The following is a 12,656-nucleotide window of genomic DNA, read 5'->3' on the forward strand; positions in this document are numbered from 1 at the left end:
TGTGGATGAGGGGGCTGACCTGGCATGTATTACTGAGACCTGGGTGGGGGAACTTGGAGGGGTCACTCTCTCCCAGCTGTGCCCTCCTGGGTACTCGGTGCAGCACCAACACCGACTTGAGGGTCGGGGAGGGGGGGTTGCCGTGGTCTATAGGAATTCAATCTCCCTCTCCAGGCATCCTGCTCATTCGAGTGCAAATCTTGAGTGTTTGTACCTTGTGTTGGGTACCCAGGACAGATTAGGGATTCTGTTGGTGTACCGCCCACCCCGCTGCCCGTCAGACTCCCTGCCTGAGCTGACGGAGGTGGTCTCGGACTTGGTGTTGAGGACCCCCAGGATGATGGTCCTGGGGGATCTCAACTTCCATGCCGAGGCCGCTGTATCCGGGGTGGCTCAGGACTTCATGGCCGCCATGACAACCATGGGGCTGTCCCAACATGTCATCAGCCCAACGCATATAAAAGGACACACGCTTGATCTGGTTTTCTCGACTGGGCAGGAGGATGGTGATCTGAAAGTGGAGGACTTAACATCTGTCCCTTTGTCATGGTCAGATCACTTCCTGATGAGGTTTAGACTCCTGGCGGCCTTTCCCCTCTGCAAGGGTGGGGGACCTACTAAAATGGTCCGCCCCTGGAGATTAATGGATTCCGATGGATTCCAGAGGGCTCTGGGGGATTTTCCTGCTGGTATGGCTGGTGCTCCTGTCGAAGCCCAGGTCGCTCTGTGGAATGCAGAGATGACTCGGGCGGTTGACACGATCGCGCCCAAGCACCCTCTCCCTCTGAGCAGAGCCCGGCCAGCTCCTTGGTATACACCTGAGCTGAGGGCAATGAAGCAAGAGGGGAGACGGCTAGAACGCAGGTGGAGGAAAACTCGTGCTGAGTCTGACCGAACACAGGTAAGAGCCCACTATCGAGCCTACTCTGTGGCGATGAGGGTGGCAAAGAGGCAGTTCTTTTCCACCAGCTTTGCATCTTCTCAGTGTCATCCAGCGGAGCTTTTCCGAGTGGTTCGCAGCCTGTTACATTCTGGGCCAGGGAGAGAGACGGTGGAACCCTCGGTAGCACGCTGTGACAAGTTTGCACGGCACTTTGAGGATAAAGTCGCTCAGATTCGTCATGAATTGGACACCACCATTAATGCAGTTCCATTGGTAGAGGCGTTCAGAGCACTGTCTGGTCCAGTTTTATTGGATGAGTTTCAGTTACTGAGGCCTGAGGATGCGGTCAAGGTGCTTGGCCAAGTCCGATTGACCACTTGTGTGCTTGACCCTTGCCCTTCATGGCTTATTAAATCAAACAAGGAAGGGTTGTCCGGCTGGGTCCAGGAGGTTGTAAATTCCTCCTTGAGAGAGGGAGTGGTGCCTGCCGCTTTAAAAAGAGGCAGTAATTAGACCACTCCTGAAAAAGCCTAACCTGGACCCAGAGGATGTTAACAATTATAGGCCAGTGGCCAACATCCCCTTCCTGGGCAAGGTGCTTGAGCGGGTGGTTGTAGGACAGCTCCAGGCACCGTTGAATGAAACGGATTATCTAGATCCATTTCAGTCGGGCTTCAGGCCTGGTTTTGGAATGGAAACTGCCTTGGTCGCCCTGTGGGATGACCTCTGCCGGGAGAGGGACAGGGGGAGTGCGACCCTGTTGATTCTCCTGGACCTCTCAGCGGCTTTCGATACCATTGACCATGGTATCCTTCTGGATAGGTTGTCTGGGTTGGGAGTAGGAGGCACTGCACTACAGTGGTTCCGCTCCTACTTGGATGGCGGATTCCAGAAGGTGGTGCTGGGGGATTATTGCTCTGTGCCATGGCAATTGTGCCATGGGGTTCCACAGGGCTCTATTTTATCCCCCATGCTGTTTAACATCTACATGAAACCGCTGGGGGAGGTTATCCAGAGGTGTGGGCTGAGGTGCCATCAATATGCGGATGCCACCCAGCTCTACCTGTCTTTCTCATCAAAACCAGGTAAGGCAGTGGCTGTTCTGAATCAGTGCCTGGGCACGGTAATGGACTGGATGAGGACTAATAAACTGAAACTCAATCCAGACAAGATGGAGGTACTGTTAGTGGGTGGTTCGTCTGCCCGGCTAGGTGATATACAACCTGATCTGGAGGGGGTTGCACTCCCCCTAAAGGATCAGGTTCGTAGTTTGGGGGTGCTTTTGGATCCAGAACTGTCACTTGAGGCACAGGTGAACTCAGTGGCACGGAGCACTTTTTATCAGCTTAGGCTGGTATACCAACTACGCCCTTATCTGGACAGAGATAGCCTAGCTACAGTTATCCATGCTCTGATAACTTCTCGTCTGGATTACTGCAATGTGTTATACGTGGGGCTGCTTTTGAAAACGGTCCGGAAACTTCAGCTGCTCCAAACTAGGGCAGCAAGATTGTTAACAGGGACTGGCCTGCGAGCTCATATTACGCCAGTACTTTTCCAGCTGCACTGGCTGCCAGTCCATTTCCGGGCCCGATTCAAAGTGCTGGTGTTAACATTCAAAGCCCTTAACGGCTTGGGGCCAGGTTACGTGAAGGATCGCCTCCTCCCAGATGTGCCTGCCCGGACCTTAAGATCAGCAGCAGCAGCCCTTCTCCGTGATCTCCTGCCAAAGGAAGTGAGGCGGGTGGCTACTAGGAGGAGGGCTTTTTCTGCTGTGGCACCCTGGCTCTGGAATGAGCTCCCTAGTGAGGTTCGCCTGGCGCCTACATTGTATTCCTTTTGGCGCCAGGTGAAGACCTTTTTATTTTCCCAGGCATTTTAGCGTTTTAGCTTTCTAAATTTTTATCTTTGCTGTTTTAAATCTGTATTTTAAACTCTTGCACTGCTGCTAGGTTTTATTGTGGTTATATTGTGGTTTTAATGTTCTATATATTTTAAATTGTTTTATTGTGTGTTGTTTGGTTTTAATTTTTGTGAACTGCCCAGAGAGCTTCGGCTATTGGGCGGTATAGAAATGAAATAAATAAATAAAATAAATAAATAAACTGACCACTTACATGCTCAACTTTTGCCCATCTTGACTTGTTACATCTAATACGGAGTGGATGGCTGGTTGGATCTGGGAGGTTGCAATTTCTCCTTGAGAGGGGACTGTACCAGCCTCCTTAAAAGAGGCAGTAATCAGGCCATTCCTGAAGAAACCTAACCTGGACCCACAAGTGGAGAACAGCTATAAGCCGGTTGCTATCATCCCCTTCCCGGGCAAGGTGCTAGAGCATGTAGTTGCTGATCAATTTCAGGCATTCTTGGATGACATTGATTTCCTAGATCCATTTCAATCCAGCTTTAGGCCCAGTTTTGGGACAGAAACTGCCTTGGTCACCCTGTGGGAGAGAAACAGAGGGAGTGCGACCCTGTTGGTTCTCTTGGACCTCTCAGCAGCTTTCAATACCATTGATTATGGTATCCTTACGGAACAGCTCTCTGGGTTGGGAGTTGAGGGCGCTGTTTTACACCCAGCCCTACCTCTCCTCGGGCCTTCTCAGTTCTGGTACCTCACTTACGGATTTAACTCCCCAAACAGGTTCACCAGGCAAAGACCTTTCTTTTCTCCCAGGCATTTTAGAGACCTGGTTTTACATTTTTATGGCTGTTTTATTGTTCCTCTAGTGTTTATTGTTTTGCATTATATTGTATTTTATTCTTTTAATTATTTGTATTTTATTTTATGTGTTTAACTGTTCTATGGCATTTTAGTTTTTAACTGCTTGTAATCTGCCCAGAGAACATTAGTTATTGGACAGAGTAGAAATGTAATAATAAAATAAATAAGAATGTGCATTATTTGATTGTACTATCATTTACCATTCCCTGCCCCCCTCCCACAGGTTCACACATATTGGTTTTTTAAAATTTGTAAATGCAGCATGAATGAGCCTAAGATGTCTGCCTTAATAAAACTAATACTTCTCTCCCAAAATTAAAAGTGATTTTAGGTTGTCTCTGTTGTGCGTGTTATGCCTCTGAATATGGTTTTATTGCATAAAAACTATAAGGGATGAATTGTATGGAATTCTGACACTTTTGCTCACTCTTATAATTTGTAGGATGTTTCTTTACATGTTGAAAACACATAACTAAACTCTTTCTAAGAGAAATAGACTATTTGCAGTCATCTGCCAGAGGCTGGCAACCAGCATTTTCACACCATTTGTCACCATTTGTCACAAAGACTTTTCACATCTAAGTACCATGAGCTTTAGGGACTATATTCACTCATCATTTGAGTAGGCCTAGAGTCTGGGAGCCTATGACAATGCTAGATGGAAGAGATTATGAGGAGTGATAGCTAAGATCAAAACAGAATAAGAAGAGGAGAAGGGAGTGCACATTACTCCACTAGTTTAAGATCTGACCAGAGGAGGTTTGAAAATAATTATATAGGAACAGCAGGAGTCTCCTGTACATCAGATGGCAAACTTGACTATTTTGAAATTAACCAACGAGCCAAGCTCCACGCTAATCTGCTGCACTGGCCAGACTGAGCACCACTGTCTCTCAACTACTTCTGACCTGAGAGAGGATTCAGAAATCAGTATAAAATATTGGCTGATGAATAAGCTCCCCAGATCAATATTTTAAAAACAAGGAACTATGTAGATATATACTGTCTCCTCACAAGGAGCTGCAGCACATAGTTAGGGCTTGCTGGCCAAGCTTATGTGTTCTGGAGTAAATCCAAAGATCCCCTTAGCCCTATTCAGGAGTTCAGCACTGTGGAAGCAAGTCTGTGCATGTAGAAGCAGCATCCTTCTTCAGATGGATGTTGATCACATGTAACCCAGTGTGTGTGTCCAGTGTGCATATTGCCATCAAGGGAGAAGAGGCTAACCCTATGCATTCCCACTGGCCCCTTCACACGTTTGTTACCTATAGATATTGAAAACCCATAGTTAACATAGGGCTATCGACTTTGGCATTTTTAAAAATGTATATTTCTCCCTCCCCACTATCTAAGTTAAAAATTTACTCCAATGCTTTCACAGGGTTTTGATGTTTTATTTTATTTTTTTCATTGAAATGGTATTCCATGAAAAACTTAAGATTCCATTTTGCTTTGTTGTCCCTCCACTGACAGAAAGCTCTTTGATCCAGTGGAGGCTTCTGACCATGGAATGGGAAAGGAGGCAATTTTTAGTGATACCTTCTCCCTGCTGCAACCCCCAAGCCCCCTCAGATCTGCTCTGGAGGGTTGGGGGACCCTTCAAAACAGCATGGGAAGTCTCATGAGGGTTGCAGAGGGCAGTGGGAATCATCAGATATCACCTCCTATTGTCAGGTTCTGCTGTCAGAAGCTTCCTCTGAATCAAAGACCCTTCTATCAGTGGAGAGACACCAAATGGATACAACCCAATGCTTTATTTATGCTCTTCAGGTGTCTCTCATCTTCAGCAGTTAGAATCTATAACTGTGGTGTGGAAGCCCAATAGTCCCTTGGCATTTGAGAGCCAGAAGATCTCAAAACAACTTACTTTTGCCTGGCCCTGTTACTGCAGAATCGACACCCCATTTGTCCATATATTACATCAACAAGATCCTCTGAGCAATATTATACTTGAACCATGTTTCTGTGGGAAAGAAAACAAGACCTTGATGTAAGAATGGAGGTCTGCAAATTTCATTCTTACTTCAGTCTATTTTTTATTTATTTTTGGCAGCATTGTGGTTGGGTAGTTAGTTCTGAAGAAGCACCTATCGTGTCAGATTGTTGTAGCCCTGGCCCAGGCAGATGCATCCCCCAAACCATATTGATTAGAAGTTCTAGTCTATTGAAAGGGATTGAGACTCAAGTCCTATTTGGGGCATTCTCTCCACTTGATTGTAATTGTGTGGAGGGTAGAAGTGGGGTCATGCCTGCTGGCCGCATTATCCTGCTGTCCCTGCATTGGAGGGAATATCTGTGTGCAGATAGGGTCCCCCCATGATTGGGAACCCCATGTCAGGGTTCCCAGTCTCAGGGGGAGCCTGTACATGCCTAGCAGGTCCACTTCTTATATGCCTCCCCAGCATGTGGATAGCTGGGGCAAGGCCAATACTCTCCCCCTCCACATAATTACAGTCACATGGAAGGAGCCCTGGAACGGGGCCCAAGTTCTTCTGGATTCATGCCTGGGCCATCCATAAACACTTGCTATCACGGATCTTGGTTTTCCAAGTGAAAGCAAAATTGTGGGGACAGCAATCTACATTTTCCAAGTAGAGAAAGTACATTAGAAAATGTTAGGGAGAAAATAGATTATGATTATGGGTAGAGTTTCAGCTATGTGGTGGTATAGAAATATAATAAATAAAATGAAATAGATAGGAAATTATGTTCCTTGGCTTCCGGACATTTCAATAGTCATAATTAGTGTGTTAGTTTTCATAACGCTGAGCATCAGGCCAAAATAACAACCGTTAGTTCCACACTAGGTCTTTTTTCTGGAATTTTCTGGTATTTCTGGAATTGCCATCCTTCGTTCACTCACTTTTAACAGGCAATCCACATAACATCATAGCTCAACTGCTGCATTGCAGTGTTTTCCTTCCGTGTGGAAATATAAGGCAGAATTGCACACAAACGTGCATCACTTGGTACTTGGTAACTGGATGTCTCTCGTGAGTGTCTGAAATGCCATTGTGTTTGATGAGATGTGAAACTATGCAAAAGCCCTGTCTGTGATGTTTAACCTGTGATGGCTGTATCATGTCTGTGAGTTATCCTGATATTTCAGCAACTAGATGAGGAATATGCATGTGTGAATGCACCCATACATACAGGTAGATACTGTGGAAAGCCTTAAATGAAAAGAGGGATGGGACTTAAATAAAAAGAGGCACTTCAGCATGGGAAGTGGCATAGGGGCTGCAGGGGGGAGGGGATCACCAAAAGTCATCATATAAAAGCTTTGTATAATGGATTTTGTCACTAATGTCTTTTAGTTGGAACTTAGAACACAAATTTCTACGTTGCTTCAAGGTTGTTATCCCTATAGTTTACCTAACGTTCTGAATTCCTAACCTGAGAATTGTTCTGCATATTAGAAATGTCACTTAGCATTATGTGTTCCTTTGATGTCTTCGACAATGGCTTTGCCTTTGCATCTGTACCTCCCACATACGTTCTTATTACCAATAATTGTGCCTTCAACTAGACTAAGATTCCTGCTGTAACATGAGTCATGATTTTCCAACATTAAAAGTGAAATGTGGTAATATAGGCATATTTTGCTTGCCTATTTGGATTTACATTCTTCTGCTAGATAAAAACAAAACTAAGGGGTACGCAGAGTTGTAATGCATTTGGATTCTGGCAAACTGCTTTTCATCATTTGGGGGGGCGGAACTTCCTCTCCTTTCTTTTAGAATTCTGGAGAGCCTAGGTGAACACACAGAATATCTCTGAAGAGATATTTGTTAATTTTGAAAACTGGAATTATTAACGTTTAAATGAAAGTGTTGAATTAATTGTGGAGAGAGAAAGAGATAAGATAATTCACTGTACTTAGTTCTTATAGATGCACATAACTGCATGCTGTCCATGTTGAAGATATTATTTTGAGGCAAATCCATCTTTTGTGTTCTGAATGAAGACTTGTCATAAATGAAGGGAGAATATCAATATAAATGTTGAAAGCTGGACATGTTACAATGAATGGCTTTGCGTTGACATTAGATGCCACCCTGTCATCTTTCTCTTTCTCACCTCCCTCTCCCCCTGATGACAAGCTAAAGGGCATCTTTCACCTGAATAAATGGTTTACTGGGGGGCATTTCAGATTGCTTGAAACACAATTTTCTCACAAAGAGTAAGCCAAAAGGATGATTGCATTGTGCAGTGCCTCCCAGTACTTTACAAGGTTTTCTTGTCCAAGAAACACATTTTTGACAGCTTACTGTTTATGAAATCACAGCTAATGGGGGCCTTTTGTGTTTTTCAGGATGGAATGGGAAACCTAAGGATCACAGAAAAAGGTTTAAAGCTGGAAGGAGATTCAGAATTCCTGAAACCTCTGTACGCCAAAGAAATCCGGTCTAGGACAGTAAGTTAGCCAGAATTTAATTTTCAAAAATCCTATTTCTGTCTTTTTATTATGAAAACATGTCACTAACTTCTAGCACACAGTCAGTCTGTACAATAACTATATATTAGGTAGGCTGCTCTACAAGAGGATAATTATGGAGTGTGCCAGTATAAGGAGGAATTAGCAGCATCGTTGGTGAAACAAATATATGTCTGAATATCAAAATTGCCTTCCTGAATCAGACCAAGGCTCCAATTATTCCAGTACTCTCAGCCCAGCAGTGGCCAATTATATGCTGTGGAAAACTCACAAGCAGGACATGTTTTAATAGTTATGTGATTTCCCCCCAGAATCTAGCAATCCAAGATATACTGCTCCTAATCATTGAGGTTCCATGAGGGCTAATGTCCACTGACAACAGACCTAATAATAATTGCTTTGTTCTATCAGTCCAAGGAATTTCATGTAGGCTCTCTTTTGTTATACATTCATAAGGAATATCCCTCCACTTTAAAAAAAATCTCTAGCAGACATTTGTGCCACTTATCATGATTTGTTGGACAATGCTTGCACTTTCCAGAGAAAATTGGAAGCCACCCGCAGAATTAATAACTCTTACATCTTAGACCTGTGAGACTCCAGATTGTTACACTTTTGGAAAAGTGTAGACCTCTTTTCCAGAGCCTCCTTTAAACTCCTTAAAAACCAGGAGGCTAGTGTGTTTGCCAAGTGGTCTAGGCAGGCTGGGTGTATAGACAGCTTCAGACTAGGCAAGAGAATTAAATCAAACCTGTTTTTCCGATTGAGTATATTCAAGAACCAAGCAGAGAGACGTTGAAAAATGATCAGTTGCTTTTAAAATAAAAGTGAAACATAGAATTAGCTAATTAAAACATACTTATCAAGATCCTAACAATAATTGAGGGGGGAGGGGGAAACACCTGAGAGTTCAAAGTGTGGTTGAGGCCTGACTTTTTGCCAATTGCTCTAAGATAAAAAAAAAGATTTCAAAAACAAAGCTATTTCTATGGGGACTGCGGAACTCGCAGACAGAGAAACTCAAACTGACCATTCAGTGCTGGGGATGATCTGATTGTGAGTCCTCCAGATGATTCCTGATGGTACCTAGTTAACATAAGGCTGTGTCATGGACTGAAGGGATAGGCAGCAGTGGTGTTGTGGTAAATTTTGAAGTGCAGGCGCTCATCCCCATAGCCATGCCCCCAAGGAGTGTCCAAAAGTTCAGGCAACTGTGTTGACCCATATCAACAAATTTGTTCTAGCAGTTTTCATCTCCAATAGGAGTAGGTCTTTTGTAAAGCTATTGAGTCTTCAGTGCCCATTCAAGACAAGCTACCCCAGAATACTTCACATTACCACAGGGAACAATACATAGTTGCTGGGAAAATTCATTCCCCGCCAGCTACTGTGAATGAACGTAAGCTCAGAGGGAACTAGGGATGTCAGAGGAATCTGGTTGCGAGATGGAGCTCGGCGAGCTTTCATCGGCTTGGCCCCCCAGATTCTGTTTTGTCTTCTACCAGCTGGCTCAACTCATTGTGCAACAAATTGGTCCAGCTGGCGGAATTTCCGTAAATTATTTTCTTTTGTGTAAAAAGACATTTGTGCAAATTATGGCCATAAACTGAATAATTTGTGCAAATTATACACATTCACGCAATTTCTGGCTGTAATTAGTGCACGTCTCTGTTTGCGCAAATGGCAAAAAAGTGGGGAAAGTTCCCAGAACTGGGAAAATGTGCAACTTGGCTCGCAAAAGCAAGCTGAATCAGGCACGCCACAGAAGTCCAGCATCTCCCAAAAGGGCTGAATTTCCCGGCGATGGACATCCCTAGAGGGAACAGAGAAGTCTAAGGGGGTGGGGGGTGGAAGCTGACATCAGCATCCCTGGTAATAAAGAAGTGCTGGTGCTGTATCCCTGTGAGCCCTGGCTTCACTGTACCACTGATAGGCAGCCTGGGATGTGTTGTAATGCAGATTTGGTGCCGATAGATGCCTGGTAATGCTTGGGCATGTCCTTCGTTCAGAGACATTTCTAGAAAGGAGGGGATGGGAAGGCTGGGTTTGTCACATTTCCGTTGCCCAGGATCTCACAAATCAAGTTAACTTGCCAATGTGAATTATATAATGCAACTTACGATGGGGAAGTGTTTCCCACTACATATTTAGCTAGTTCTGTGGCTGAATAAATACCCTGATAATAAAGATCTTCATAGATGCAACTGAGCATGGTGGTGTTATGCTGCCATTCCTTCGGCGATATCTACAGAGAAGCTAGTGGGACAGGTACATCCTTCTGCACTGTGTAACTGTAGTGTTCACAATCCCATTAAAACAGTCTTGTACTACATAATTTTCACTAGTATAGATAGCTCTGTGGAAGCAGAAATGCCTGCACTAGGAATTTACTTGGACTCAGTTCTCCCTCTTCCCTCCCATTCCCTCTCCACCCATTTCCGTGCCTTTTAACCTTTTAGCACTGTGTATCTGACATCAGACATGTGTGAATCCTGTTTTGCTGGCATAAAGGCCAGTTGGAAAGGTTAGTTCCTCCTTGGAATTAGTAAAAACTAACATAATGGCAAGTATTATAATTTTAAAAACAAGGTAAGTGCTTTGGAGGAGGAAAAAACTAGGAGTACATATTAAAAATGTAATTGATTAACTTCCTGAAAATTCATAAGGAATTTATTAGTAGAATTGGCAATATTATAATAGTGTAAATTAGAGTGCTTAAAAATGACTGCAACTACATTTTAATGGTATCACTTAATATAGCTGGGGGTTCTTTCTCTTCTGAACATTTTCAGACATTCTCATTTAACCCATAGCCTTAAAATGAGTGTTACATATATTCTTAATTTTCTGTTGATAGTTTATGGCATGGATCACAGTTCTTGTTTCTTCTTCAGAAGTATTAATTTGACTCATATCTTAACATCCCACTTGGATAGCAGATATCTAATTAAAATAACCTTGCCATCCTTTAACTTTGGATTTCATTTGTCTTATAAAGATTAGATACTGTGGACTATTCAATGCAACATCCAGTACAAAATTGCATTTCATTACCAGAGGTTATAACCTTTGTCGATTGGTTGCAGATTAATCCAAGCAGTAGCAAACAATTTTGAAGAAGCGTTAATGAGGAAATCTTCACATATATACATGTTTTTGCATGGGAATAAAGGAAGACCTTTGACCCGTAAAAATTTCATTCACTGTGAAGAATTCAGTAGGAGTGAAAATACATTTTGATCGTTTTATAAACAGATTGCTATAGTTATGTGTTAATTGCCATTACAAAAGGAAATGAAAAATATTTTTCTAAACTAGAATGAAAGTTTTAGGCTGTGAAAATGTGCTTGCCTGCTTTTCATAAAGATAATGGAGAGAGAGATGGCTATGAAGAGATCATACATAATGTGAGAAGTTGCCTAGATACTTCTTGGGCATCACTGAAGTAATCAGAATGCTTCTGTTGACTTCATGAAGAAAAGTCCCAAACAGAGTAATCCTAAAATGGTGGTAGGGACGTCTGTGGCAGAAGTATTTATTTATTATTTAAATTTAAAGCCTGTCCTTCAGCCTGTGGTCACAGAGTAGGTTCATACATATCAATACAGGGGGAAAACAACATAATCTCATATCCTTTATCTATTTCCAAAGGTCCGGGTAACGAGGTGTGTCTTGACGTGCCAACAAAATGCGTATAATGAAAGCACCAGGCACACCCCAGAGGGAGGGAATTCTAAAACCTCAGTGAATCCTCACTTCCTAATCCCTGCCAGTTCACACCACCCAGGATGGGGCGGGGGTTCTCTCTCCCGCCCCATTGCCTCAGTGGGAAGGAATTTACTGCACCAGATCTCAGACTGGCATTGTTTCCAGTTCTGCTTGTGGGTAGAACAGGAAACAAGAGGACCTAAGATCCTACGGATTGTCGGCCACCTGTGACACCTCTCTAACCTGCCCTATTTTGAGCCCTACCACTGGTGGGGTAGCCAAAGGAGCAGAAAAATCTGCTGTTATCCAGGAAGAACCCCTGTGGGCAGACCTCCCCCTCTCTGGGTGGATCTCCCTGTCTGCTGGTGGAGAGGAAGTTCCACAGCATCCATCAGCCCTTCAGCAACCCTCTTGGGGAGCATGGGATTGCTCCCAGCCCTTACAACTATTTCTAGACAGAATCCTAGCACAGAAGTCAGCAAAATAAAATCCACAGGACTGTTTGTATTGCTTTTGCTGGGCTTTTCCTGACACCTGCAATCTGCATGGAGATGTACAGATGTTGCGTATAATTCCAGTAATTTCAGATAGACCCACATACTGTATATCTGTGCAGGTGCTTATAATGAAGGGGCTACATTTAGACCTAGTTTTCTTGCGTTCATGTTCTTGCATGGAGCATTATTTTGGTCAATTAAATCCATGATTGTACACAATAAACACATAATTCCTATATATTATTATATTTGCACTGAATCTGGGGTCTATTTTAAATAGTCTCTTTGTGCATTTTAGAAGTTCTTGAACTAAAGAAATGTGGTGCCAGCTTTTATGAATGTTTTTGTATCTGGAGAAATTAATAGGATTTGCACTAATGTGTCTAGATGCAAATTGATGGCGAA

General features: G+C 43.4%; 1 protein-coding gene across 1 annotated transcript in view; it reads left to right on the forward strand.

Annotated features, from left to right (window-relative positions):
- SGCD (sarcoglycan delta) overlaps window positions 1–12,656 on the forward strand; it is a 341,247-nt gene that overhangs the window by 155,552 nt on the left and 173,039 nt on the right. Inside the window, exon 2 of the mRNA XM_084839249.1 lies at window positions 7,924–8,025. Coding sequence (XP_084695375.1) covers window positions 7,924–8,025 — 102 coding nt within the window. The remainder of the gene's footprint in view (window positions 1–7,923; window positions 8,026–12,656) is intronic.

Source organism: Heloderma suspectum, chromosome 2, assembly GCF_057233095.1.
Source record: "Heloderma suspectum isolate Gila_16-S chromosome 2, 16-S_ref, whole genome shotgun sequence".
In the NCBI taxonomy this organism is placed as follows: Eukaryota; Metazoa; Chordata; class Lepidosauria; order Squamata; family Helodermatidae; genus Heloderma; species Heloderma suspectum.